This window comes from Macaca nemestrina, chromosome 5 (assembly GCF_043159975.1).
Source record: "Macaca nemestrina isolate mMacNem1 chromosome 5, mMacNem.hap1, whole genome shotgun sequence".
Lineage (NCBI taxonomy): Eukaryota > Metazoa > Chordata > Mammalia > Primates > Cercopithecidae > Macaca > Macaca nemestrina.
Window position 1 is genome coordinate 16,865,049 of NC_092129.1, and position 27,683 is coordinate 16,892,731.

At 39.5% G+C, this 27,683-nt stretch overlaps 1 protein-coding gene across 2 annotated transcripts in view; it reads right to left on the reverse strand.

Moving 5' to 3' along the window:
* The window catches only part of LOC105499731 (laminin subunit alpha 4), a 148,829-nt gene that overhangs the window by 98,439 nt on the left and 22,707 nt on the right, over positions 1–27,683 (reverse strand). For both annotated transcript variants that reach the window (XM_071096337.1, XM_011772502.2), the window contains exons 3-4: positions 12,559–12,660; positions 2,850–2,974 (exon numbers count right to left, since the gene is read on the reverse strand). In XM_071096337.1, coding sequence (XP_070952438.1) covers positions 2,850–2,974; positions 12,559–12,660 — 227 coding nt within the window. The remainder of the gene's footprint in view (positions 1–2,849; positions 2,975–12,558; positions 12,661–27,683) is intronic.

Consider the following 27,683-nt stretch of genomic DNA (forward strand, 5'->3'; position numbering starts at 1 on the left):
CTCAACGAACATACTGGATAATGTGATTCAAAAGGTAAAGGGTCATTTGCTCTAGGAGTTTCAAAACACTGCTGTATTTTGACCTATCTCAATAAAGATGAGATTTTTTGACTGTTTTATTCACTGCTGTGTCACCAGTGACTAGTGCATGACTGGCACATAAAAAGTACTGAATACCAGTTTTTATACTAGTGTATAATAAGTGCTCAATAAATATATGATTGCATGTAGACAAGGCTTCTCAGTCCATAGGGAATGATGTTCTAAAGGTCTCATATCCTAAGACCAGGTAATTTAGATAAGAAAGTCTTGTCATGCAAATAGGGTGAAAAGTGCAAAAGTGGAACAACATAATTAGAAAGAACCATCTGAGATTGCCTGCCTAATTCATCTGCTACTGTCTGAACAAAATACAGCATGGCAAGAGAACTGTGCTAAATATCTCACCAGATGTGATTAATACTAATGCTTGAGAGCCGAATATTAATGAACAATGAAAAACTATACCAAGACGGAGTGAAGGGAGCTCATAAATCAGGACATACTTGAGTGAAAATAACAGAACAGTTAATGTTTGCATTTTCTACCCTCACTGTGAGTACCATCCATTTTGCACACGTTATTAATACTATGAGACATGAAAAATTACAGAGCAAGGTCTGAGGCGGTTTAATAGTTTCTAAAGAAGGATGGGGCTGAAAAACGTCTGACTACTCTGACTGTTAGACTTGTCGTAGTATTTGAATACATCACAAGCTATTAGGTAAAATGTTAGTTGATACTGGTGTTCAGGTAAGGAAAAAACTTTGGGGGAATCTGATTGCCATCTCTCTTTTTCTTTTCTGTTTATCAGTAAGTGTGTGAATATGAGTGAGTGTGTGTGTGTAGTAAGCATTCAGATTTTTAAAAGTCATTTTATGCGTATCATTTAATCTTTAAAACAGCTATCAATTACATAAATATTACATCCAAACACTTAGAACAGTGCCAGGCATTGAGTAAGAAAAATCTAAGTGTTAGTAAAAATACAGCGGTATGTGTTCAAGAAAGGCAACATCTACCTCATACCTTTCCACGTTCAGGGCACCAACCCAAATGCTCCTCACATATCCTCGTCCAGTCCTCACAACTCTATGATGCAGATCCGTACTTTCTAGTTTGACTTACTGTACTAAGAGAAAATCTGAGATATGGGGCTGGTAAATGAACCAAGGAATGGAGCCAAGATCTGAACCCAGGCTTCTTGACTTCAAATCCCATGGAAAGGGAGATCTAGGGAGAAAGTAACTTGCCTGAGATCACACAGGTATTATGTGTCAAAATATGAATATGAACCTAGATTGGCTACTCTTTCCACTTGTGGCATAATAAAAAAAAAAAAAAACACAGTATTTAGCCTTTGTCTCTGGTTCCTGGCACAGAACTCCTGTAATTCTTGGAATTTCCTGAGGGAAAAGACTGTCTTTTGTTATTCATAACAGCCACCTTTTAACCATATCTGAGTTTATGCTAATGAGGTGACTCACAGTGGATCCCTAGATATCTTCAGAATGGGAGCCCACGACCAGAGGAACCACCAAGGAACCAAACATAAACATGTAATTAGATGTTGGGAATTTCAACCCTCCCCACCCCCAACCTCTAGGGAGGAGAGAGAGGCTGGAGATTGAGTTCAGTTTCCAATGGCCAATGATTTGACCAATCATACCTATGACATGAAACTTTGATTAAAAACTCCTGAGCAACAAGGCTTGGGGGGCTTCTGGATGGTGACACATGGAGGTGCTGAGAGTGCAGTGCTCCAGCAGAGAGCATGGAGTCTCTGCACGCTCTCCTTCTTCGCTCCCACCTCTCCATATCCTGCTCTATGCATCACTTTCATGTAGCTCTTTTGGAGTTGTAACCTTTATAATAAACTGACAGTCATAAGCATAGCACTTTTCTAAACTCTGTGAGTCATCTTAATGAATTGTCAAACCTGGGGAGAGGTTGAGGGATCCTTCCCAAATTTGCGGTCTTCTGGGAAGAAGTGTGAACTAGCGTGGGGACCCCATTTTTGGCTGACATTTGTAATGGGGGCAATCTTGTGGAACTGATTTCTTAACCTATGGGATTTGTGCTGACTGTGGAAACTTAGTGTCAGAACCGAATTGGTTGTAGGACACCCAGTTGGTGTCAGAGAATTGGTTATTTGGAAAACCATGTATCACTATACCTGTTAAATTCCATACTCTGTCATTTTAAAGAGAGTAAAATGGCCAGTGATGACTTCATTACTGGATTTATGGAAACATTCCATTATTTCCATTAAAATGTATGTCTCTTTCCTTTAACTTCTCACTCAGGTCAAAATATAGCCAGAAAGTGTTCCTGTAAATCTTCTGTGAGCTGATTGGCCTAAAGCATGCATTCTGTTGATCTGTGTTCTAATTCTGAGTGAAAAGCCATATGCAGGGAAATGTTTCCTTTATGAAAATCATAAGAGGCAATAGTACTGAAAATATGATATTATGATGAGTCTGTTGGTATTACCAGTTGTGATTGCTCTAGGTCAAGGGATAGTCAAGAAAAGATGAGACTATCCTTGCTTATAAAACTTAAGAGACTTTATTGACCTTATGAGGTACCCCAATATTTTGGGAACAGAGCTATCATCTATATTGTAAGTGCTTAAGTTTTCCAGGTGGTGTATTTAGATGAGAAACCTTTTCTCTATCTTTTCCAGTCTCATCTCAATATGAGGTTTTGCCTATGGAGAAGCTTCAGAACTCTGGATAAGGCAAAACAAAACAAAATAAAAAAATACATAGACTGATCATTAGAAGAGACCATCCTCCTTTAGGACTTACTTGGCCAAATGGGGCAGGGGACAGGGGCACAGCTGGCAGAATCGGGGTGCTCCCCTGATGGAATCTCCGATATAACCATCCAGACATTTTTCACAGTGCTCTCCTGTTGTGTTCCGCTGGCAATGCTATGAGACAAAAGACAAGAAGATTGATGAGGATGCAAAAGAAATTTTAGAGACAGTAAACCTAAGCATCATGCAATATTTTTTCAAGCAAAAGGGACGTCAGGTCAGATAGCACAGACAGTGTGTGGCAGTACTAATTAGTACGAGGAGTCACTCAGGCCCCTGTCAATGCCAGAAAGTGTGGGTAAGTGGTGAATGAATTTTTCCTGGTCTTTTGTGTGTGTGCTAGCAGCCTAGGGACTCTGGAGTTTGTGTGCAGAGGAGATTATTCATCAGTTACTCATTTCAATTCAGAGTGATAATCAGAATGATCAAATCCTGGGTGTTCCAGAAATATCAGCTTATTGACTTTGAATGAATATGAAATGAGAAACCAACCAACCAACCAACCAACCAACCAACCAACCAACCAACCCAAAAACATCCTTCTGGTATTTACCCATGACAACGGGAACAATAAGGATTTATGGTCTTGGAGGGATAAAATGTGTCAGATTGTAGTATAAATGGAGTAGAAGGTAGATAAAGAGCATTCTGCTCATGGGTTGGTATCTTGGATAGTGACATATAAGAAACAGTAAGGAGGTTTTTTTTTTTGTTTTTGTTTTGCACTATTTTTCCACTTGTAGTAAGGATTATAGGAGTAAAAGCACAAAGCAGGCTGACCCTTCTGTCTGGAATGCCATTCATCATTCAAGATCACACTAGGCTGCAAAATCTCTTGAAAGTAAATCCTAATTCTCCCTTTCAGAATCCTTCCTTCTTTTCCACCACCCACATTGTAGTGCTATTATCTATTCTCAGCCTCATCACCCCTCTCCAACTCTGTGTCTTTTAGCACCGTATTGCCATTAACTCGAATGAAGTAGGCACTCAGTAACTGTCAAACTGATGGATTAATTTCTACAAGGGGCAGTGAGTTAACACACAAACAGCTTTCTTCTATGGGATTGTACTAAATGGTTCAAGGCAAAGCCATTAGCTCTACATTTTCATCTTTACCTTCATCAGAGTGTATAAAGGTTGAATTGGGGTTGCAGTGGAAAATTATACTGTTAGAATTAGAATGCCATTGAAGAAGCACCCTCCTATTTGAGCAGTTGCCTTAGTCACACAGATGCATACGAGCTTCAACAGAACAACTTTTTAAAAACAGTGGAGGAACCTTGGGAAAGCAAGATGGAATAGCAGTAGGCTGAACTCTGAGTTCCTTATTTTGGCCTTTATGCTTTATTTGAGGTTCAGAATAAAAGAATAGCAAGGCTCTGCTCTAAACATTTTATATGGATTAACTGACTTAATTCTCACAACAATCCTGAAATAGGCTCCTATTTCCCCCGCCATCCCACCCTCCGCCATTTTACATCTGAAGAGATGGAGGCCCAGAGAGATTAAGTAAATTGCCCAAGGTCAGATGTAGGTGTCAAAAGCGAGATTTGAATTCAGGAAATCTGGCTCCAGAAGTGAAATTGTTAGTTTCCATATTATACTGCTTCTCCAGTATTGCTGAAGAAAAGACTTAAACAGTTGTAAAATGAATGCATTAGAAAGCATCGGTGTTACTAACACTTTGAGCTTCAAGTGAAATATAATATCAATACATTAGTCAAAGGGGAAGAATCTTAATAAGGGCAACTAGCTATCCCGGTTGAATGTTCTTCACGCATTTGATCAGCCATCAGGTATGAGCAATCTTTAGACCCTGATTAAAATTATGTCTGCAGAATAGAATTTAGGGGCTAGTTCAGACTGCTTAAGAGATCAATGAGAAACACTGAAAAATAAAGTGTGATATGCAGACAATAGGATGGTAACATATTTCCCTCACAGTTCATAATACTGTGTCTTGTGCTAAGTCAGCCTTCAGAAATATTTATTGGGGAAAAATGAAGGAAAAGGGAAAAAGGTGAATTAACGAATTTGTGTCTGGAGCAAATGAAGGAAATTAATACACACCCAAAGCTAATACAAAATTGTGGCAATCTCTCATCCCAGGAAAAACCAGTGAGCCTTACCCAACTACCATGAACCTAAGCCATACACGATCTGGCAGGACTGCTTGTAGGCTGGGGTTAAATTTGTCTGAGTTCTTGTTGGACAGATGAAGCCCCGCTGTCCAGAAGAAAACAGGCCCATTGTAAGATGTTAGGCCATTCTTTGTGCCCAAAGTGACTATTATGCTGCAAAAATGAGCTAATTCCCAATTCTGTCCCCTTATGGCTTGAGAGATGCTTTAGATTCCTTGTCAGGGCTTTAATTCTGCCATGGCAGCCATGGGAAGCAATGACCCTCAAGAGCAAAGCCACCAAATTTCTCTTGCCCTCTAAATGCTCAGCATGCAAGTATGAACTTTCCTTATCTGCCTTCTTTCAAAAGGTTTATTATGAAATTCCCTAAAAGGCTTCGATGCACATTCTGGGAGATTGGCAGACAGAGTGCTGGAGGCAGGGAGAAAAGGACCCTAGCTCTTCTACTTTCTAGCTGGTCAGCTTTGAACAAGTCTCCTGATCTTCTTGGTTTTCTGTTCCCTTATCTGCACAGTGACGATTTAGACTAGATGACCTTTCAAGTTTCTTCCAGTTCTGATAATTTTTTACTTTGAGATTGCAAAAGGTCTTCTGTTTTACCTTCAGTGCTCTGGCATTTAACAAACAGAAAACAAAAATGACAACAATAAAAAAGTATGTTGTTGTGAGGTGATATGGTTTGGCTCTGGGTCCCCACTCAAATCTCATGTTGAACTGTAATCTCCAATGTTGGAGGTGGGGCCTGGTGTGAGGTGATTGGATCATCGGGGTGATTTCTAATGGTTTAGCACGATTCCCCTAGTGCTGCCTTGTGATAGAGTTCTCATGAGATCTGGTTGTTTGAAAGTGTGTAGCACCTCCCCCTTTGTGCACTCTCTCTCTCTTTCCCCTGCCCCCGTTGCAGGCCATGTGAAGATGTGCCTGCTTCCCCTCTGTCTTCCATCATGGATTGTAAGTTTCCTGAGACCTCCTCAGAAGCAGAAGCCTGTACAGCCCACAGAAAAGTGAGCCAATTAATCCTCTCTTCTTTATAAATTACCCAGTCTCAGGTATGTCTTTTTTTTTTAATCCAAAGAGTAAAGCGAAAGCAAGTTTATTAGCAAAGTATAGAAATAAAGAATGGCTACTCCATAGGCACAGCAGTTAGGTATGACTTTATAGCAGTGTGAGCATGGATTAATACAGGAGGAAAAGTTTCTTTTTTAATAAACTGACTCCACTTAAAAATGAAATTAGCATTCTGAACTTTTAACCAGTGGTTAAGAAAGCTGTATCTAGATAATCGATTGCAGGTAAGTGTTTGGAATGCCATTTGGACACCAATTGTGCCTCCCCAACATGAGAAATTATGTCTCTCATCTACTTGGTCACAGGACCAGAATAATGTAGGAAGAAGGTTCAAAAGAATCCGGTTTGCCTTCTTGTGTTTGTCAGCATGCTTTATGCAAGACTAGATCCATGGATCTCAAAGTATGCCCAGGGAGGTCAAAACTGTTTCTAAATAATACTAAGATTTTTCTTATATTTTGCATTCTCATTTTCTCATATGTGTAAGGTGAAATTGTGTAGAGGTTACACAACACAAGATATCACACAGGCTGATGCAGAAGCAGATGGCAGAATCCATCTTCTTCTATTAAGCCAGACATTAAACATATTTTCAACTTGTAAAATATGTTTATGTTTGATAAAAAACATATTGTCTTAACATGCAATTGGCATATTATTGCTATTTTAAAATGAATGTATAAGGATTACAATTTTTTTCAGTTTAAATTTCAAATGTAGTAAATATTGGTAGATATAGTCCACATAAAAAAAAGCTCTCTGGTATCTTTAATAATCCTTAACAGTGTAAAGGTTTATGATATTATAAGGTTTGTGAACTGCTCTCTATGTAGATCAATACTTACCCAACTTCAATGTGCACGTGAATCTGCTGGAGATCTGGTGAAAATGCAGATTGTGAGTCAGGATGTTTGCATCCTGAGGGTCTGCATTTCTAACAAGTTCCCAAATATCATCAATGCAGCTGGTCTGGATTGCACTCTGATAAGCAAAGGTCTAAATAAAAATACCTAATATTGGCAGCACTGTTTGCTAGTTACATACAGGGTTGGGCCTGAGCCTGAGTTTCTAGCATGAGACAGTACATCTTACTGCCATAAAGAAGTGACCCAAGTATCTCATAAATTACGAAATTAAAGATTTTTGCAGTTAGGGTAGCTTGTTATTTTAGTAACCTATTCATTCATTTAACAAACCTTAATTAAGCGGATATAATAGACAATGGGCTGTATCTGTTATTAAAATGAAGAAGACCTGGTTCCTGCCTTTGAGTAACTCACAGACTTGTGAAGGAAACAGAGAGGTCAACAAAGAATAATACAGTGTGTGAAGGGCTATGTCCGAGGTATGCAGAAAGTACATACCTGCTATGGGACAAAGATGAGGGAAAGACAGCTTTTAGCTCTTCCTGAGAAAGTTGGAGAAGGCTTAATGGAGGTGGTGACATTTGAACTAAGCCTTGAAGTTATCCTTCAAGAAATCTCAGGTAGAAAACGGGGAAACAAGTTCAGGCACAAGAGAGTGAAAGAACAAAGTATGTTTAGGTGGCAGTGTGCTCAGTGTGGCTGGAGGAGAAACTCCAGGAGGATTTTGGAAAGAGGGATGCCTTGATTGGGTTATGTTTTTGAAAGACGTCTCCATTGCTGTGTGGGAGAGAGAGTAGAGGAAGGAGAGTCTGGAGCAGGAGACAGACAATGAGTGGTTGAGAAGCCGTATCGGTGGTCAGGGAAGTTGTGGCTGTGAATCAAGGCAGTGGGAAGGGATAGATGAGAGCAGGCTCTCTCCTAGTTTGAATTGGTAGCATATGATGTGAAATTGATAGCTGGGGAGAAAAAAAGGAGATCAGTGGAGCACTTGGAGTGTCTAAGCATGGGGGACCAGCAGAGTAATGCTGTTACCAACTCAGGTGGGACTATATGGGGAGGACCAAGTTCAGGTTGGGAGAGAAATGATGAACCATGTATAGACAACTCATTACCTGCATTCAGTTTCTGTCATATATATATATTTATTTATTTTAAATGGAGTCTTGCTCTGTTCCCCAGGCTACAATGCAGTGGTACGATCTTGGCTCACTGCAACCTCCACCTCCTGGGTTCAAGCAATTCTTGTGCTCAGCCTCCAAAGTAGCTGGGATTGCAGGAGCCCACCACCATGCCCAGTTAATTTTTGTATTTTTAGTAGAGACAGGGTTTCGCCATGTTGGCCAGGATGGTCTCGAACTCCTGACCTCAGGTGATCCTCCCGCCTCAGCCTCCCAAAGTGCTGGGATTATAGGCTTGAGCCACCATGCCCGGCCAGTTTCTGTCATATTCTTATGTTGTTGGGCACACAGCAACAGGGGACTCCATTGAGCTGTCCAAACTTAGAATTCCTTGGACATGAAACTTTCTGACTTTGTTTCAGAACTTCAGTTATCATGGAACCAAACTGATGACGCTTTCCAAAATTTCAGGTCTTTCCAGGTTTGCAACAGATGGAAAAATTGTCAAAGTTTTTATGAAAGGATTATGCACTTGATCTAGATACCAATTTTATAGTTGCAAGAAAAACAGGAACAAGAAGCCTCTACAATCAGTTTCTTCCTGTTCTTGGACACCTAATGAATATGCTGGTTTATTGATCACACATCCTTAGTCTTAACAGGGACTTATATGGTTGATTTCTGCCTTACACAGTAATAAAATAGAGTTCAAAAATCATGAAAATGCTAATGTCTGCAGAAACTAAGATGTAATATCTTTGCTTTCCTGAATAGGGTTTTAATTAAGCTCTGAGACTAATAAGAAACAATTAGCCTCCAATATACTGGATTACTTCCCTTCTCATTGTGCTTAGGGTAGGTTGGAAGTTCATTTGGATGAATTAAATTAACAGACAAATTAATTCTTAATCAAAAGGAAAATGAGGAGCCCTGTGCCTGTGGTGAACTTCAGGTCAGGTTTGTCCCATTCTAGTTCTGGCCATTGGGCTCCTGGCTCTTTCCTAATGACAAAGGACATTCTTTGACCCTCCTAATGACATCCTAATGACATTCTTTCTTTAGATGGTAACTAACCTTAGTTAGAGCTCCTTCTGGTTCTATGTACTTAAGCCTCTAGGGCTGGGATGAAATACAGATTACCTGTGACCAGGCATTTCTGCCACCAGCCACCTATCTGCTTCCACTTGTTTCTTCCCCTCAATTCTTATCTTGTGCCTCCTTCTAGAACCTTCCTAGAGAGCCAGCCATATCCACTAGAGTTGCCTGCCTTTGGGGCCCCACCGAGCTGACTCAGCTGAGAATCCTGTCCAATGTGTTCCAGTTCTCATAAGATGCAGAGTGGCTCATTGGAAAGACACTCAAAACATAGTCGATTTCTAAGCTGTTTTATTTTCACTTAGCCACTATTCTGTATTTGAAAGATCAGTGTTCCACTAGTAAATAAAAACTCTTTGCTGGCTTGACATGTGTAAAATGGTAGCATAATTTTGTCTACTCTATATTTTGTGGCCGAATGGCTTAGTTCAGCTTTACCAAAAGCTTAGTTAAAATCAGTCTATAAATTTTAAGGTCAAATTGACCTTGGATATTGGAATTGAGGAAGAATTAGAAGTTAATTGAGGCCGGGCGCGGTGGCTCAAGCCTGTAATCCCAGCACTTTGGGAGGCCGAGACGGGCGGATCACGAGGTCAGGAGATCGAGAGACGATCCCGGCTAACACGGTGAAACCCCGTCTCTACTAAAAAATACAAAAAAATAGCCGGGCGAGGTGGCGGGCGCCTGTAGTCCCAGCTACTCGGGAGGCTGAGGCAGGAGAATGGCGTAAACCCGGGAGGCGGAGCTTGCAGTGAGCTGAGATCCGGCCACTGCACTCCAGCCTGGGTGACAGAGCAAGACTCCGTCTCAAAAAAAAAAAAAAAAAAAAAAGAAGTAATTGAAGGTGGATAAGGCAGATCCAGAGGTCTTATAGGCCTTCAAAAGAAAAGCAAAATAAGACAAAATGAGATAAAAGAAGGCCTTTTATTTTTGGTTGCTTACAGGAAATGAGAGAAATGAGATAAGTCAGGCAACCTGCAAGAACTGATTGAAACACTGGTGATGAGAGTGAGCTACAACAAGTGCTCATGTTGGAGCCCTGGCTTCTCTGGCTCCCTGAGAGCTGAGAATGAACAATAGGGCAGAAGCTGAAAAACCTGGGTCTTCTCCGTCAGTAAGCTGGGATAGGGGCACCAAAGGAAACAGAAAAAAATGAGTTTGATTCCAGTGTGACACCACGGACTTAACATGTTTGCAACTAAGTAAAAATAAAAAATTCTTCCAACATTCATGTGTAAGCATTTTCTGCTCCTTCACTTACATTTAATTAAATATAAATATATCTTTTTTCTTTTGTTTATTTATTGTACAAATGGGATCCCATTATATTGCCCAGGCTGGTCTTGAACTCCTAAACTCAAGTGATCCTCCTGCCTTGGCCTCCCAAAGTGCTGGGATTACAGGTGTGAGCCACCGTGCTTAGTCCCTATATCTGTTTTCTTTCTAAATTATATTTATAAAAATACATCTATATGTGTAGCTCTGGGGGATAGGAATGCGATTTTTACTTTGTACTTCAAGCCATTTATATTTAAAATAATCTGTTTAACAAGGCAATTATACTAATGTATCTATATTTTTTGTTTGTTTTCTTACACTGAACATATATTACATTAATAAGGGAAAAAAGATATTTTTCTCTGGACAGGATGAGGTGGAGGAACCATCATTAAGATGAATAAAATGGTTATTTCTTTCTGTATTAATTTTCTGTGTTGGAACAAAGTAATTGCAGGAAGGTTTCACTGAGTGTGCATGTAAATGTGTATATGCTAGCCCATCCCTAAACATTTATTAGAACCTGTTATGTCACAAGACGTTGGAGGGAATCACATGATGTTTGTCCCTCTCAGAAGCTCACCACTAGGTCAGAGATAAAGCCATGGCCATTCCCATTCTGACAATGTCATTGTAAAAAGAGTGGTTTAGTCATTGGTTTCAATAGGCACCAGCAGGAGGGACTTCTTCCCTTTTTAATTTATCTCAGTCTTTCATAATATTGACTGCCTGATAGCAGCTGATGTGCCTGACAGTCTCCACTACTTTATATTTTGATAAATCAGATAACAAACAACCTTTAATTGGTCAAATTGTCAGAGATGTACATTATTAGTTCAAGTGTATCCATGGGATTTTTTCCCCCCAAATGTCACTGGGATTAAAATAACAGGAAACCGGAGCTGGAAGCATTAGAAAGGGGTAGACTTTGGCAGCTGCAGATGCCTACACTGCGACAGAGGACATCCTGGTTGTGATGCTTATTTAAGAAGATGGGGGAAGGCAGAACAAATATCAGGACTAAATAAACACTACAAAGAGATAGCAACATTAGTATTTTGTCACTTAATTCTCTGTCCCTAGAAAAATGGCAACTTCTAGGGTTAAGGATTAATAAAAACATTTGCATTTGCATCTTAATGTGTGAATAAAATACCACTTTCATGTACACACCTTAGAGGCCATTTATAATAAAAATTATCTAATAGGGACAATTATGCAAATGTTGAGTGCATTTAAATAAGTATTCTTATAGTTCATGCAAAAATACCCTTGTAGTTTTGGAAAGCCTCTTTTTGGCCAGATAGGAACTTGAAGAATTTTTCTGCTGTATCATACAGCTCACAAAGGAAAACACGCTATTTGAGCATAAGTCCTTATAAATGCCCTCTATGACTTCCACTGAAGCCACTTCCAGTAAATATTTCAACACCCATTTTCACTTAAGTTGTCAGTCCATTCATTAAAAATGGGAAATATGTAGCAAGTACTTTTCTGCTGGAAGACTTCTCAATCTTCCGCACAAGGCTCTATCATGCTTCAATGAAGAACAGTCTATTGGAGAATTCATTTCAGTTAAGGAAAAAAATAAAGTCTCCTGGGGGCTTAAACACAGACTTGCAAAGACCACAAGGGCAAAGCTTTCATTTTCATCAGCTATTGGGTTCAAATTTAAATTTCTTTTTTAAAAACTAATTTTGATCTATAGACCTGGTTATTTTAGGTTCTGAAATAGGCGAGACAACAACTGTTTCATTCTCCTGCTTTATGTGGAATGAAGCCAAACATATGGCAAATTATATGATTACAGAGGAATTTGAATGTATGGGTTCCTCCTCTGCGTATTATTTTCAATCCCACCACCATTGGCCTACAGTAGGCAACCAGCTGGTGAGGGTGGTGGGGCAGGAGCCTCCGGGTGCATGTGCACACTCATGCATATGCCTTGGTGGCCCCTTAAAATCAGAAGTAGTTTATATGAGGTGTTTCACAGGAAAAGTTGAAGGGTGAACAAAAGCACTTGATTAGCAGTTTGTTCCTATGTAGCACAAACATCCAAAGAATATTTTATCTTCACCCAAGATGCAAATGCCCAGTGAAGTATGTGAAGCATTATAGGTGCCCCAACTTACCACACAGAATCCTGAGCCGTCCAAACACTCGTTGGAATTGCCATTACAGTCGCAGGGCACACATTCCCCCGACAGGGTGCGAAAGAATCCAGCATTGCATTTCTGCAACAGACACACCAAATCATTTTGATTATTGAAAAGACTGATTTTGGTCAATATTTTCCGAGAAGAAATCAGAGACGTGATTATTAAACAATCTAAACATTTCTAAAATGAATATACTAAATGATATATACAAAACATACTAAAATAAACTATTTATACTACCATTCAGTGATAGATGATGTATATACAATCTTCTTTGTTACATAACTTTTTTCCTCTTCTTTTACTTTTCAGGACAAGAGAAATGCCTTTAACACTGTCTTATCATTGCAAGGAAGAATAAGAAGGTTTTAGGTAACAGTAAGGGAGAAAAAAATGCTAATGTTTTCTTTCAGTATAAACAGAACAAAACAAGACCACAATTAAGTATTAGTCAGGGTGAGGTCATGTTCCCTATAAATAAAGACTTCTCGTTTCAGAAATCATTAGCTATAGTACAGCAACTTAGAGCTGAGTCTTTCATGAACTTCAGCTCTTAAAAACATCTGTTTCTTCAGATGCTAACATGTTAAAGGGAGGGATAAGGAAGTTAATGAGTTCTTACACTTGTCAAGCCCTGTGTGGGTGCTGTTCATATATGTATTTCATTTGTCTTCATAATGCTGCGAGGAACACATGACTTTCCCTTGTCCTAGCAAAGAGCTCATGAGACTGAGAGGTGCTAAGTGGCTTTTGAGGATGTTAAACTATCCTGTCATGCACCAATTGACCTGCACAATCATAGCTGCCCTCCCCAGATGTCACTTGTGTGCCATTTGAGACACATTGTTGGTTTATGCGACTGGGCTGTGTATATGCATTTGGTATTTCTTTGGAATGTCTCAGTGATGAAGGGCAGAAATGGCATCATGGGCCTGGAAATCCGCTCCCCGCCCATCAGACAAGTTTACGTCTAAAGAATTCCAGACAGATAAGAATCTGCTTTGTTTCCACAGACTTACAGAGTCCGAGATTTCACATCACACACCCCCATTGACCCATTGTAGTTTGCACTTCCCTAGCGACCAGGAAATTTTCATTATATCTGGCTGAAGTCCCTCTGATTGCTATGCAAACCTGTTTCCTCTTGCTTTTTACTCTGTAAAGAAAGAGTCACTAAACACCATTCATAGTATTAAAAAAAAAAAATCATCAGTTCACACTTTAAAACTAAAATTTAATAAACCCCATTTGGAGGAAGTTTAATAAAGAATAACAACATTTGTCTATGAAAAAAAGGCAAGGAAATGCCACGTTTCCGAGTTAGAGAAATAAGGCTAAGAGAAGATCAATTTATAATTTTATAATGGGGAGTTTGTGGTTGATGGTAAGCTTCTTAGTTTCCACTAGAAAACAAGAGAGGGAAAGGCACTAAGATTGCAGTAGGAAGCATTTGATTTAGACCATTTAATTTCACATTTTTAGCCTTTGTCCCAAAGTAAAACATACATGTTTTCATTGTGATGCAGTACATGGATTGGTATCTATATCTGTATTGGTGTAGATATGAAGATAGATATAGATATCCATATATATGTATCTCAGATAAAAGATTCACAAAATAATAATGTACCTTAAACTTCCCTATTGTATTTAAAAGCATATCCTGGTCATGACCGTAAAATTGATCTGATGACCCATGAATGAGTTGCAGTTTTGCATTACTGCAGGGTTCTCTTTATAATAGTAGCGGATAAGAGTAGTGAGGGTCTTAATATTCGTTATCTTAGTAGCCTCTTAAATGGTAGTTTCTGAGCTCTCTAAATGACCATATTACTGTCTTCTGGGGAGCTTCTGATTCAGTGAAACCAAAGGATCTGCATTTTAAAATACAACTTTTGTGTTTCAGAATAATTTTAGATTTACAGAAAAATTGTGAAGGATCTGCATTTTTAAAAAGCTCCCCAAAGACTCTGATATTTGACCAGTTTTGGAAGCATCTCTCACAATGCCTTGCGTACATTAATTGCTCAATAAACACTTGGTGATTTGGGTGGTTTGGACAAGGACAGCAAACTGGACATATATACTATTGGGAGCTCACAAAATATACTGATAATCCATCCACTGCTCTCTGCTAAGGCTGGATTTCATCTCAACTCTTTGTCAACAGTCCAGCAGCCAGTGCCTAGATTGGACCGCATGCAAGATGAAATCTTTATGATGTGCCAAGTTTAGGAGGAGAGTTCACTGTGAGAGCCTGTCATTATCCACTTACCACTCCCCAATCTGAGATTATGACCTTGGGTGAAGGATAACTTGGCTCTGATCTCTTATAATGTGGGAGATGGGAAGCAAAGGGAGGCAGGAACAGGGCTGTGTTGAGTCATCTGACCCCCCGCCGAGAGGGCGAGGAGGGCTGGCAGGGAAACCTGGCACACTACGTTCCTGCTGGGCCTTGTCCACCTGGAAGAATTATATTTTTCAATCATCTATCTGGAAGCCCTGGGCATGCCCTGCTATAGCACATGTCCTGGGTAGCTTGGGTCTGGTGTTGTGGAACTTTGGAGGACTCCCTGGAATGGAGTTGTTAAGTGGTTCAAGAGAAGTTTGAGTGTACTGAAGGGTGAGCTCTTTAAGATTGTTTCCTTTAGGTGGAAATATTTCATCATGGCTCCAGGGAGTCCTGTTATTTATTTGTTTTTACTGAATCTTTCTTTGAAATTTCAAAGGACTGGGCAAAATTAGCCTCTTTATAATATCAAAAGGCAGATATTTTCAAGTATAAAAGCAGAACGATGCATTTTTAGTTTTGCTCCTGGTTAATGTAACCGTTATCCTTAGTAATTCTAACACCTGTGCTATTTAGAGGCCTGTGAGAGCTGAATGGGCTCTCCACAAATTAGTGTCTATTTTCTTTTGGAAGATTCTCCACAGTTTACTAAACAAAGATGGCGTTTGTGTATGTCTATGTATGAGAGAGTAAGACATGAAGCCTTCCAATCAATTTTTTATACCACACTGAATCCTCTTTTCCACACAAGAAGTCTGTCCTATACCAGACAACTGTAAAAACACAATCTTAGCACTCAGAGGATCTGTACCTTTTGGGGTGCCATGGCCTATTAAAAAATTGTTAGTAATAACAAGGATAATGATAACGGTAATTATAATATAGTGACCATCAATGTCATACAATTCCAAGAGGTTCAGACTGATCCAAATCTTGTTCTTTCTTTGCTATAACTTGCTGCCCCTCATAAATAAATAATATATAAAGTTTATTTATTTAATTGAACATGAATATCTACCATGTTGAAGTCACGGTGTCAATTATGTTGCACAATTCTCTCACTTGACCCCACAGTAGCCCTACGAGGTCAGTTCCCTTGTCTTTGTTTTACTGGTGAGGACTTTGTGACTTACAGGGATGTATTACTGAAGCTGGCTAATACAGATAAGAAATGGTGGACCCAGGATTTAGATCCTTTGTTTTTCCCTCAAGTTTTGGCTTTTAACCATCTTGTATGCCACTAATACGTTGAACCAAACCTTTCTTGTTGGACATTTAGGTTATTTCCAAATTTTTGCTGTTATTAACATTTCAAAGCAGGCTGAAATGGATAAAAAATGTAAAATGCCTCCTTTAAACCCCAGAAAAAAACCTGCTAATAGATACAATTACTTAAAAATACGTAGTTATTAATATATGAAAACCATTGAGTGGGATATTTACTTTTAAAAATATTTATTTTAGCCAAATTGTCTCTTTGACCGATTACCTTCCACTAAGTCACTTGTAGATCTTTTACAGCTCTTCATTAAGAGACTCTTATTATCACAGCTTGCCTTCTGCTCTACCATTAAGACTGAATTAATCAATACCATTTACTTCTGCCTTTGAAAAATGAGTGAAAATTCCCATTTGCTTACTTTGTTATAATTAGTATGAGGTCTGGCTTGGAGTAAAATCATTGTATGTGTACTGCCTAATTTTACATTTATAGAAATGAGAACTAGATGTAACTTTATGAGGAAATGAGTATGGTGTATCTACATGTGCCAACTACATTTAAAGGAACTGGGATGACAGGACACATTCTTATCATTACAGAAGGAATTATTTCCAGAGGTTTATCATATGATCATAGTATTATTTATTTCATAAGATATAGTTATCATGAATTAAGATTGTTTAACAAAGTGGACAAAGCGAATGATCTTTATATGAGTGTCTGATTATTTTTGTCTTCATTTGAAGAGCCCCTTGAGAGTATTAGAGTCATAACAATAATACTGTCATTGGATATAACATTTTTTAAACTTTCTAAAAATATTTAAATCACTTCCTTTTGAAGGATAGTCCGGTATGCATACTTTGGCTATGGCAAACTTTTAAGTCATTTGCAGTTATTAAATAAAGTGGGTACCAATCTAAGTAATAAAATTTTAGTTAAAACGTTTTCACAAAAATCTCACTGTTTCCCAACCACTATTACAGAGGAGCTAATTAATTGCCCACGAGCCACTACTTTTGCATAAAAACAGAATCTCTGAGAACTTCAGAATTTCTGTTGAGAAGCCTGATTTACTAAAGCACTTACATACTCGAATAGATCTTCTAGGGATCTAAGGTCCCTAACTACCCTTTTAAACAAACCAACAATGGCAAAAATTGAGGGGATTTAGGAAGAGCTTGAAGTTGTCATTTGAGAGTATGAGATAAATTCTGAGGTTTCTGAGTCCCAAAGAGGATCAGACCCAAGTCTCCAGCTCCAGCAAATGACAATGAATTAATTATAACAAAATTCCATCAGAAAGAACACACTCTACAGCTCCAGTGTCTATTCTAATAGGAGCTGATTGGAATAGTTATTCGCATTGTGTTTCCAACCAAAGATCTACGAACATATTACATATATTGATTCAACTCATCTTCCTTTCTGAATTAGACTTAGAATTTGATTCAACAACTTTTGCTTCAGTTCACTGAGGCTCAAAATGGAAAGCATAAAAAGAAAAACAAAACCCAAATCCCTCTAAATTCATTTACTGGTGTCCAGAATCATTGCTACCATCCAAATTAGTCTTCTTCAAACTTAACGGCCCACATTACATTATCTTTCTGCTTGGGTTTTTGTATGTATTTAATGAATCCACTTTTCTCTTGTTTCCAGGAAACAATGATTTTTAGTTCCGGTTTAGTTATAGTGAGTTCCATGTTTTGTTTTACTAATTAATAAAAGTCAGCTTAAGATAGAATATTGTGCTCAGTTAGGAGCTAAAGCTGTGTGCCCTCACTGAAGAGTCTGTGGTTTCTGCACAATGCTGACTTCCATCTGCCTAAAACTTGGGCAGACTTAAGAATCAGATAGTATTCAAGGATCTTCTTGTGGGGAACAACATGATTTAATCTATTCAAAAATTTCCAAAATATCCCACCCTTTGCTAAGGAGGAATGACTTCTGAGAACATAAGAATTTATTAAATGAGTAGGTATTTCACAAGCCATGTTTTTCTGTGTCAGGAAAAATAAAATACGAAATATCTGAAATGACAAGCAGTTCTGAATTTAAGCTTTTGCTAACTTTTGGCTCCATATGTTTTTCAGATAGGGCTTAACATGTCCTGATTTTTAGTATACAAACCTATAAAGTGCCAAAATGAGTTAAATGGATTATGTGTTGCAGTTACCAAGAAGTTGGCTTCTTGATTGATTTTGCTTGAATCTGAAGACAATTACTCACACATCCTCCCTTGGGTATCTCTGAGCTCTTGTTTGCGTAATTGAAATTCCCCACATTTTAATAGGCAAAGTTAATTTTTAGATTTTGACAGCGATTTCACCATAACTCAATTAGGAAAGTGGTTTCAACATTCTTTAGAGATTTATGCAGTTCAAAGGCTTTTTTTCTTAGGATGGCATAACAAAGCTAGGTCAAAAACCAAACACAGACTATGGTGTTGGTTTCCCCTACTTGGCCTAGAGAGTTACCTTTGTGCTTACTGCTTAGGCCCCGTGTCTGCCGTGCCTTGCCCAGCTTACAAAACACTCCAGCTTTCAACTTAATCATCAATAAAATAGAGACACTGACTCAGGGCCTGAGGAATTCCGAGGAGCACAGAGCCATCCTAACCACTCTTAAGCCAAGTCCTTTAATTTTGTAAGGAGTGGAGATAGGGTTATCACATGTTTACATCACATTTCTGTGGCTACTCCTCAGCACTCTTTACGGGCTTCATGGGTGGAAACCAGCGCTCCACTCACAGCTCTCAAATAACTGTCCCTGAACCCTGTTCATCAACTGTTTGTAGATACCAACAGCCTTGGCGTGTGTTGAAGTACTTGCTACGCTAGCTAGAATCAACCAAGAAAATCCACACCCCCTACAGCCATACAGGTTTTCTTTTAGAAATGTTGGATTTGAGGATGATTCTATTTATTAATGCTAATGAACATTTCTTTAATTTGCTTCTTGAAAATCATTTAAAGTAATCGTCAAGTCGCTTGTTTATAGTAGAGATTGTTGCTTATATAACATAACGAGCCTTCAGTGGTGTCTTTTTTCCTTTGGTTTTTCTAGAAATAAATCTCCTGCTAACATCTGGCTTTCTGCTCCGGGTTCATCTCACATCGCCTCCTGTAACTGGCTTGTTCTTTTCACTCCTCGCCTTCCAAGCTATGGTTACACAACATAGCCTCTGACGCTGCCAGATTTTTTTTTTTTTACATCTGAAAACTGACTCAGTTTTATTTAATTTACTGGGGCAAATGCCTTGGACACATTTCCAAGAAAGGAAGAGATGCGGAGCACAAGGGTTAGCAATAAGAATGAGTAGACAGAAATGACTTCAGAATTATAGGCATTTAGGGGATTTTGATTTGACTCCTTAGCCACTTAGAAGGAATCAATGTTGTGAGGTGACAGACATCTCTGTCATCTTCATCTGGTTTTCATAAATCACAGCTAATAATTTACTGACGGACACGAAACACTGAGCTAAGTGCTTTTTATGGATGATCCAGTTTGATCATTACCGTTTAATGGCCTATAGTCTTGCAAATGTCTGCCTAAATTACTTTTTGTTATATAAGAAGTTTGGAGGATGAACTGCCTATAAATGACAACAGCTTCTCTTCAGTGTACTCAGGGAAGGCAGTTGGGGTGTTTCATCAGTGTTCATTGCTGGTAGACGAACCTGCTTCTGTCTTGAGGCCCTGTGGGGATTTCAGTGCTATCCTCACCCTGGATTTCTTAAGATGCAAGGCACAAGGTGAAAATGACTGGCAGGACATGTCTTTCCTTCCTTATGCTCTTCCTCACAGGTTTATGCATTACTGAAGAAATGCTATTGTGAATTAATAGGAAAAAAATGTATCCCAAACTTCTGTTGCACCCACTTACTCTCAGCAGCTAATCCTGCCTCTTTCAATGAAAACACAGAGGCCTTTGGGTGGGAAATCTCATACTGTCTCTTTTTTCTAAATTCCCCTTTGTCTTGACTCATCCTTGTGTCTTCTGCCCATCTCAGAAGCAGTACTCCTTCCATTGTAGGAAAGAGGAGTCCTCTATCTGTGCTCTGGGATCCACGCATCATCACACCCTGCCCCATCATCTGGCCTTCCTCTCAAGTACCATGCACCTTCACATCCACAGGGATGAGGGGAGGCAAAGAGAACACTTAGGTGCTGCCTCCTGTGTTGGATGAGTCTTGACATCTTTACCTGGGCTCAGATCCAAGAATATCCTCCCTCAACTCTGCCTCCCCTTTATTTCCTCCTTCTTGTCCAGCAGATCTTTAGTGAGAGCTTAACCGCACTGGCTCTGCTTCCTTCATGCTATGCTGATCCATGCCTCCATTCATTGTCTGGCTCTGCTTCCACTGCACACTGAAACTGCCCTCACAAAGATGGCCAGTGATGTCTTTGTGGCTTTGCTTTTCCAATTTTACTTGTCCTCATTCCAGTACTTAACATTGTTGATGGCCAGGTGTGGTGGTTTATGCCTGTAATCCCATCTCTTTGAGAGGCCGAGGCAGGTAGATCACTTGAGATCAGGAGTTCGAGACTAGCCTGGCCAACATGGTGAGACCCCCATCTCTATTAAAAATATAAAAATTAACCAGGTGTGGTGGTGTGCACCTGTAATCCCAGCTACCTGGGAGGCTGAGGCTGGGGAATCACTTGAACATGGGAGGTGGAGGTTGCAGTGAGCCAAGATTATGCCATTGCACTCCAGCCTGGGCAACAGAGCAAGACTGTCTCAAAAAAAAAAAAAAAAAAAAAAAGCAAACTGTTGAAATTTCTTCCCTCCTGGCTTTTCTTCTGCCTACCTTTCTTTCTCAGTTTTTTTAATTTAATTTTTTTTGGCAGGGGGCAGGGGAAGGGGCAGAGGCAGGCAGTTCATCTTCTGCTGCTTCTACATTGCTAATGTTCTCCGGGTAACCTTCTTAGCCCTCTTTTCTATCTATACACTTTTAAGTATGGACGAAATTTGTGGATGATGTTAATCCCTCCCACAATTTTATACTCCAGCTATATTTTGGTAATTCCTAAATATTTCTACACATCCCTGATCTTACTCTTTCATGCCACTCCCTTGTTTCTAAGTGCTTGTTAGATAAGTCCATCTCCAGTTTTATAGGCACCTGAAGTTGAGTGTGTCCCACACTGACTTTATCATAGCCTCTCCCAAATCTCTTTTTCTCCTTACATTATGTCTCAGTTAATGATAAAGACTATAGAACATAAAAAGAAAAGGTAATGGATTAACACTTTTAAATTACATTAATGTATTTTGCATTAATGTAAGTTTTGGAAATACTTCCAGAAATGCTTCCTCAAGGATCAGAGGATGGTTTGCACATAGAGTGACACAATGTAAGCACTCAAGTTCTCTCACCTTTCAGAGTCACTGTACTATTATTGTTTATTTCAAATCTGAGGCTTAAATGTAGATATATGAAGTACCACAGAGATTAGAGTCTCAAGTGAGAGTGACCTTACACAGTTCTGAACTGTTATAAACGTACTCTCTAAACTGATACCCCTACCTGTGTTGGAGTGGACTGTAGGACTAGGAGTCCTCCAAATTAATTTCTGGATAGAATGCAATGTTTACTAAAGGTTAAGAAATTGGAATGTGTTAATTTGAAGCTTACATATTTGTTATATTATCAAAACTCAACAGTAACCACAGCAACTGCTTAGATCTTAGACAACAAAAGAGTTCTCAGGGAGGATAATTTTGTCATTGACATTGTTTAGAATTGCTGGCACATGGTGATAATAAAAAGCAGACTGAGTTTTAGTAAGTTTTATTGTTGTTTTTAAATTGTCTACACATAATGCATGCCCATGCGTCCTCCTGGGTTAGGCTGTTCCTACCTCCTGCCTCCCTTTGTAGGCTGCTGCCTTGTAGATTTTATATTCTGCCCCTGAAATGCTACCAGGGAGATCCTTCCTCCTTGTTCCCAATACCACCATTTAGTTCAGGATCTTGGTGCTTCTCTCTCTTGGATGATTATAATTCCCTCCACTCTACTCTCTCCATCACCAGAAGTTCTTCCTTCCAGTTCATTCTTCATTACCAGAATTAATTAAAAACCTTTATCATACTACTTTTCTACTTCGAACCTCTCAGTGGCTCTTCATTCATTATCTACATGAATACGTAAAATTCCTTAGCATGACATACAAGGATCCAACCTTAAACTATTTCTTTAGGGTCAACCTTGGCTCCCTTTGCTCTAATGAAACCACATACCCCATTACCCTCATAAATACCATGCTCTTGCCCGCCTTGCCGTTGCATATACTATTACATAGGCTACAGAGGCCTGGGATGTCTTTCGCTACTTCGTCTCACCTGGGAACTCCTTCCCTAGACTTTCAGACTCAGTCACTCACGTGGCACCTTGCACAGACCTCATCAGAGCATACAGAATATGACATTTATGCTCTTGCCTCCCTGAAATCACTGTGAGCTCCTTGAGAACAGGGATAGTGTCTTACTCATTTTTGTGTCCTCATCACCTATCGTAGTCAGTCACAAATAGCAAGTCAATGCCGAAAATATGTTAGCGGAAAAATGGGTTTGAATTGGTAAAGAATGAGGCAAGTGAGGGCAAATTGTGTCAACACTTTGGAGGGCAATTTGGCAGATTTCACAAGTGAAGACTAACTACGAATGAATCTTTTAAATACAATATTGAGGAAAAAGCCAGTTGCAGAGGAGAAATAGCATGATGTTTATATTGTATTTTAATGCAAAATAATACTATGTAATACATTGTGTAGGGATACACATATATAAAGAAAAGTATGAGAAAGAAACAGGAATCTGAGAAATCAGGTCAGTTAAGGGTAAAGGAGTGGGGATGAGACTGAGAAGGAGTCTCAGGGCTTTGACTATTTTATTTATTTATTTTTATTTATTTATATTGAGATGGAGTCTTGCTCTATCACCCAGGCTGGAGTGCAGTGGCGTGATCTCCGCTCACTGCAACCTCAGTCTCCTGGGTTCAAGCAATTGTCTGCCTCAGCCTCCCGAGTAGCTGGGATTACAGGCACCTGCCCCCACCCCACGCTAATTTTTGTATTTTTAGTAGAGACAGGGTTTCACCATCTTGGCCAGGCTGGTCTTGAACTCCTGACCTCGTGATCCACCCACCTCGGCCTCCCAAAGTGCTGGGATTAGAGGGGTGAGCCACCGTACCCCGCCTGACTATGTTATTTCTTAAAATCCATGGAGGGCATACACATTCTCATGAAAGAATGAAGGAAAGAGGAAAAGGAACAAATGAGGGAAAAAAAAGAAAAGAAAGGAAAACAAAAGATCCTACTTAGGTTGTCTGGATATAGGATTTCCATGTCTATACGTGGTGAGATCTCTAAAACATCATCTCTAGGAAGTGACTAATGTGGTCTTGACAATAGATTCAGACGCTTGTGTATAATTTCCCCAACTTCCTGGTTATTCACTTTATGTATCATTATTATTAACACAGTTAAAAAATAAGCAAAATAACATTCCTTATTTAATTTGTCCTTCCTTTGTTTTTCATCTTACAGCTAGCAGCTGCCTCATCCCATGTGGCGCATTTCACGCATATCTGTCTTAGTTAAAGCATACATCAGCCTTTAGGTCCTTTAGGTTCTTCTATAATATTTGAGTGGCTACTCAATTTGATTTCCACTAATTATTTTATTCTTGCAGTAAAGCTACATGTCCCAGGCTACCTGTGCAACTCAAAAGACTTTTAGGGTGCTTATTTATTCTAATTGGGCATTACTAAGTTAAGGCAGAGGTAAAAGATCCTCAAAATAGTGCACAATACTCCCATTTTCTAGTTGACTGAGAAATTATAATATTAAAATGTAAGTAAGAGGGTTTACAGGCCAGTTTTCTGTCCTAAGAAAGGATCTATGACCCAAACTCAGAGAGTCTTGCTTCCTTAGGAATCAAGAGAGCTAATAATGGAAGCCCTAATCATCTGTGGCCTTAGATTGGTAGAACATGACAAGAGTAACCTGTAAGTTCAGGCCAAAGGTTGCCCTGTCCAGCTGGCCTGGAGTTGAAATGGGGGAACCAGGAGGAGACTGTGCAATAATTCAAATGAAGCTGAACTACGGAATTTAGATTATGTTCTTATAGTTTGCTAAAATTTTTTTGTATAATCTCTTCCTTTATGTGAAGGTAAAATAATTTGTCAATTAAAGCAGATGGTAGTAGATGCTTTTGGGAAGGCTTCCTCTAGACAAAAGGAAATGGAAAAAGCCATGAATTACAGGAGGGGGCTTTCACTGATGTAGTCAGGCCCAGCAGGAATAATCAAAATTCACCTTAGAGAGTTTACATGAAGGGAAAGAAGAGAATTAAGAGTTTACTGAGTTGTGGGCAGGTTAAGGGAGCAAGGAATGGAGAGGCCATAAAAGCTAGAAACAGTAAAATTGGTAAAGATCTGCTCCCTCTAGGGCCTAAGGGGATAAAGATAGCCTGTCGCACAAAGTCAGGGAAAGCTGGAACTGTGGAGGAGAGGAGATTGCCGGCAGGAGCTGCCGCCTTGGGGGTCATGGCTTCTGCCTGAACAGCAGTGCTGAGGCAGAGAGGAAGCGGAGCAGAATGGCCCCAACTTTCCCTTCTCTTATTACTTTCCCCGAAATGCAAGGGAGCTTGTGTGCTGTAGCCTTTGGGCATCAGTCTCTTGAGGCAGGGGCAGATCCTGGATCTGGGGGGACAGGTGAAGAGTCACCAGCATACCCTTGTTCTCAGGGTGCTCAAGCAGTGGTAGGAAAGACCAGTGGGCTCTTGATCCAGGGACTATTCAGTGGTCCAGCAGACGTGCAAAGTGACATCTGATTCACTTTCTTTCTCAGACAGTCCAAGGTCAAGGACTCTTTCAAATAATCAAGTTGCCTTTATCAAATTTCAAAGGCTCATTGAAAAATGTTAATTGACCAATTAGGATGGTTTTAAACCCTAAAACAAAAGCACAGTCAGCTTTTGTTAGAAAATCATTAAATATGACACCAGAAATCCCTGTGGCTCATAGGCTGAGCTAGAAATAGGCCAAGAGTTTAGGATTACTTATATTCAGCTTCTTTCAATCATGTCTTCCTCATGGCCCCATTTCTCACTTTCTTTGTTGGTGGAGAGCAGCCCATCTCCCTTGCTTTCCCCTTCTCCTCTTTAAATAACCCTAATCCTCCTCAGCCTTCCTCAGGCACAAGTCTCTGGAAACAGCCAAAACCATACCAACACCCATTATTTCCTCCAACATCCTGAACTCAACTTTCCATTTCAGAAAGTTGAGTTCAACTCTTTGAAGTCATCTCTTGCAAGATAATTGTTCTTTGTTGAAATGGAAAGACCTTTTTAGCTGTAATTATTCTAAACATTCATTTAGTGGTGACAACAAAAGTTTGCATGGTCTCTTTGGGGGCCACAGGTAGGAAATGGCGTGGACATAAGTGCTTCTTACAAAACATATTTCTGGAATAGCTAGTAGAAGACTGAAAAGAGCTAACAAATGGAATTCTATCCATCTGGGGATTGAAATTGCACTATCTAAAGAAAGATGGATTGCACTCCACATATCATAATTCCCCTATCATAATTTATAACAACTTGAGCAAAATGACATTTTCCCCTGTTCAATTGATGGAGCATATTTTCAGAGAATCAAAATAGATAAGGGTTTGTATACAAAGGTGGGATCCATGTCAACTAGTCAATTTTGATAGATTTCTCAATACAATTGTAGTGAATTAAATGTTAAATGAAAGAATCAAGAGCAGTTCATAGGTTGGGAACAAATTTCTTTTAAATTCTTTGTCCTTTTTTTTTTTTCTGATGCTTCTAATAGCTCTATAACTACTTCTATTTCCCCAGGAACATGCACACTTAGGTATTACTTCTTTAGTATTTACAGCCAGAATGGCTAGGATGTGATAAATCTACTTTTGGCTGTTTTAAGAAATGTCCATGTGTGTCTGTGTTCAGTCCCCATTTTTTCACCATGCACCTGGCAGCTGTGCAGCAAATGCTTGTTGAGTGAATGAATGAATTTCTCCTGCAAATATGCTCACATTTAAGATAGCCCAGCCTCTAGACCTAACTGATTGATCTGCCATGGGCATGACATGATACACTGCAATCTATTCCTTGCGGTGGATGTAATTTCCTATAGTTATGTCCTTTGGAGACAGCCTGAGGCAGCAGAAAGCCTGAGATCATCAGTATTTCAGTTCCAGCTCTACCTGGGTGACCTTGCCCAGATTATTTAACTCTAGGCTTTGTTTTCCCTTTCTGAAAAAATGGGGCTGCCCACCTTATTACCTTCTAGAATGGTTGTGAGGATCAACTAATATTTAATGCATTTAATGTCCAATATAAAGGCATAGAAAGTGTTCAATAACTGTTAGTTTCTTCTCTTCTTTTAGGACTTGTCTGTACCAGGGTTATTTGTTTTAAGTGGTTCTCCTGAGTGAGCTGCAATTCTTTTCTTCTTTAGGGCACACAGTTTAGCAATGTTTAAGTTAATGGTTCCTTGTCTTTCTTCCCTGGAAGACTTAACTCCCTGAGCACAGAAACTGGATTCACCTGATTTGTTGCTGAATCCTCAGTGCCTTCATAGAGCAGATGCTTAATCAATATATATTGAATGTGTCTTGGCATTACAGAAACACAGAATGCCAGAGCTGGGAAGGACTGCATCTAACTCCTAATTTTAAATTTGGGAGAACTGAGGCCTAGCGAAGTAAGGAACTTATTGAAAGCTGTTTACATAGAGCAAGGAGATGCACCGTTAGTGCTCTACTCACTCAACCACACTTCTTGACGAGGATGATGATGAAGAAAATGATGCTGGAAAATTGTGGTGTTATTGCTGAAGCTCACACCTCTTCTGGGGCTGCAAACAAACTTATGCTGTCCATCTCTGCCTTTCCCTGGGATATCTGAGATAAAAGTCAACTCTGTTCAAGTTTATCAGATTTATCAAGAGTCTCATAGAAGATATCCCATTAGTATGTCTCCCTTTTTTTCTCAGGAAAGTGCCATTGTCATCAAAAGGTCTCAATACCACTCCCCAGGCTTCTTGGAGGGGAGAACGCAGGTGGTGGATGGGGTAAGGTGGAGTGACCTCTCTTAAGCAAACTCAGGTTTGCTCCACGAGTGTGTGTGGCTGAGTCTAGATGGACAGTTCAGACTATCAGATAGTCCTCAGGGACTGCTCATCAGCCCTCTCTTATTACTTGGTTTGACATATGACAATTATTCTTAATTTAAATATAATAATTTATAGCTGATGTTTTAGTTAACAGTTTTTATATAGTGTAGATAGAAATAGGCCATGAAGCAAATAATGTAGATCCCTCATTAGCAAAGTCAACTCCTGATAGAAGCCAGTGGTATCCCGCTGTATCCCTGACACCTCCTTTGTTCCATTTGAGGGATCTGACAATGGGCCGTGGAAAAGGATGCCTCTTTGTGTAATATACACCAGCCTGTGTGCAGGTGTTTCCCTTATGAATCAGAGGCAGATGTCTGCTCAGGCAGAATATGTGGCAGCTTGACATATGTCTGGCCCCACCTAAC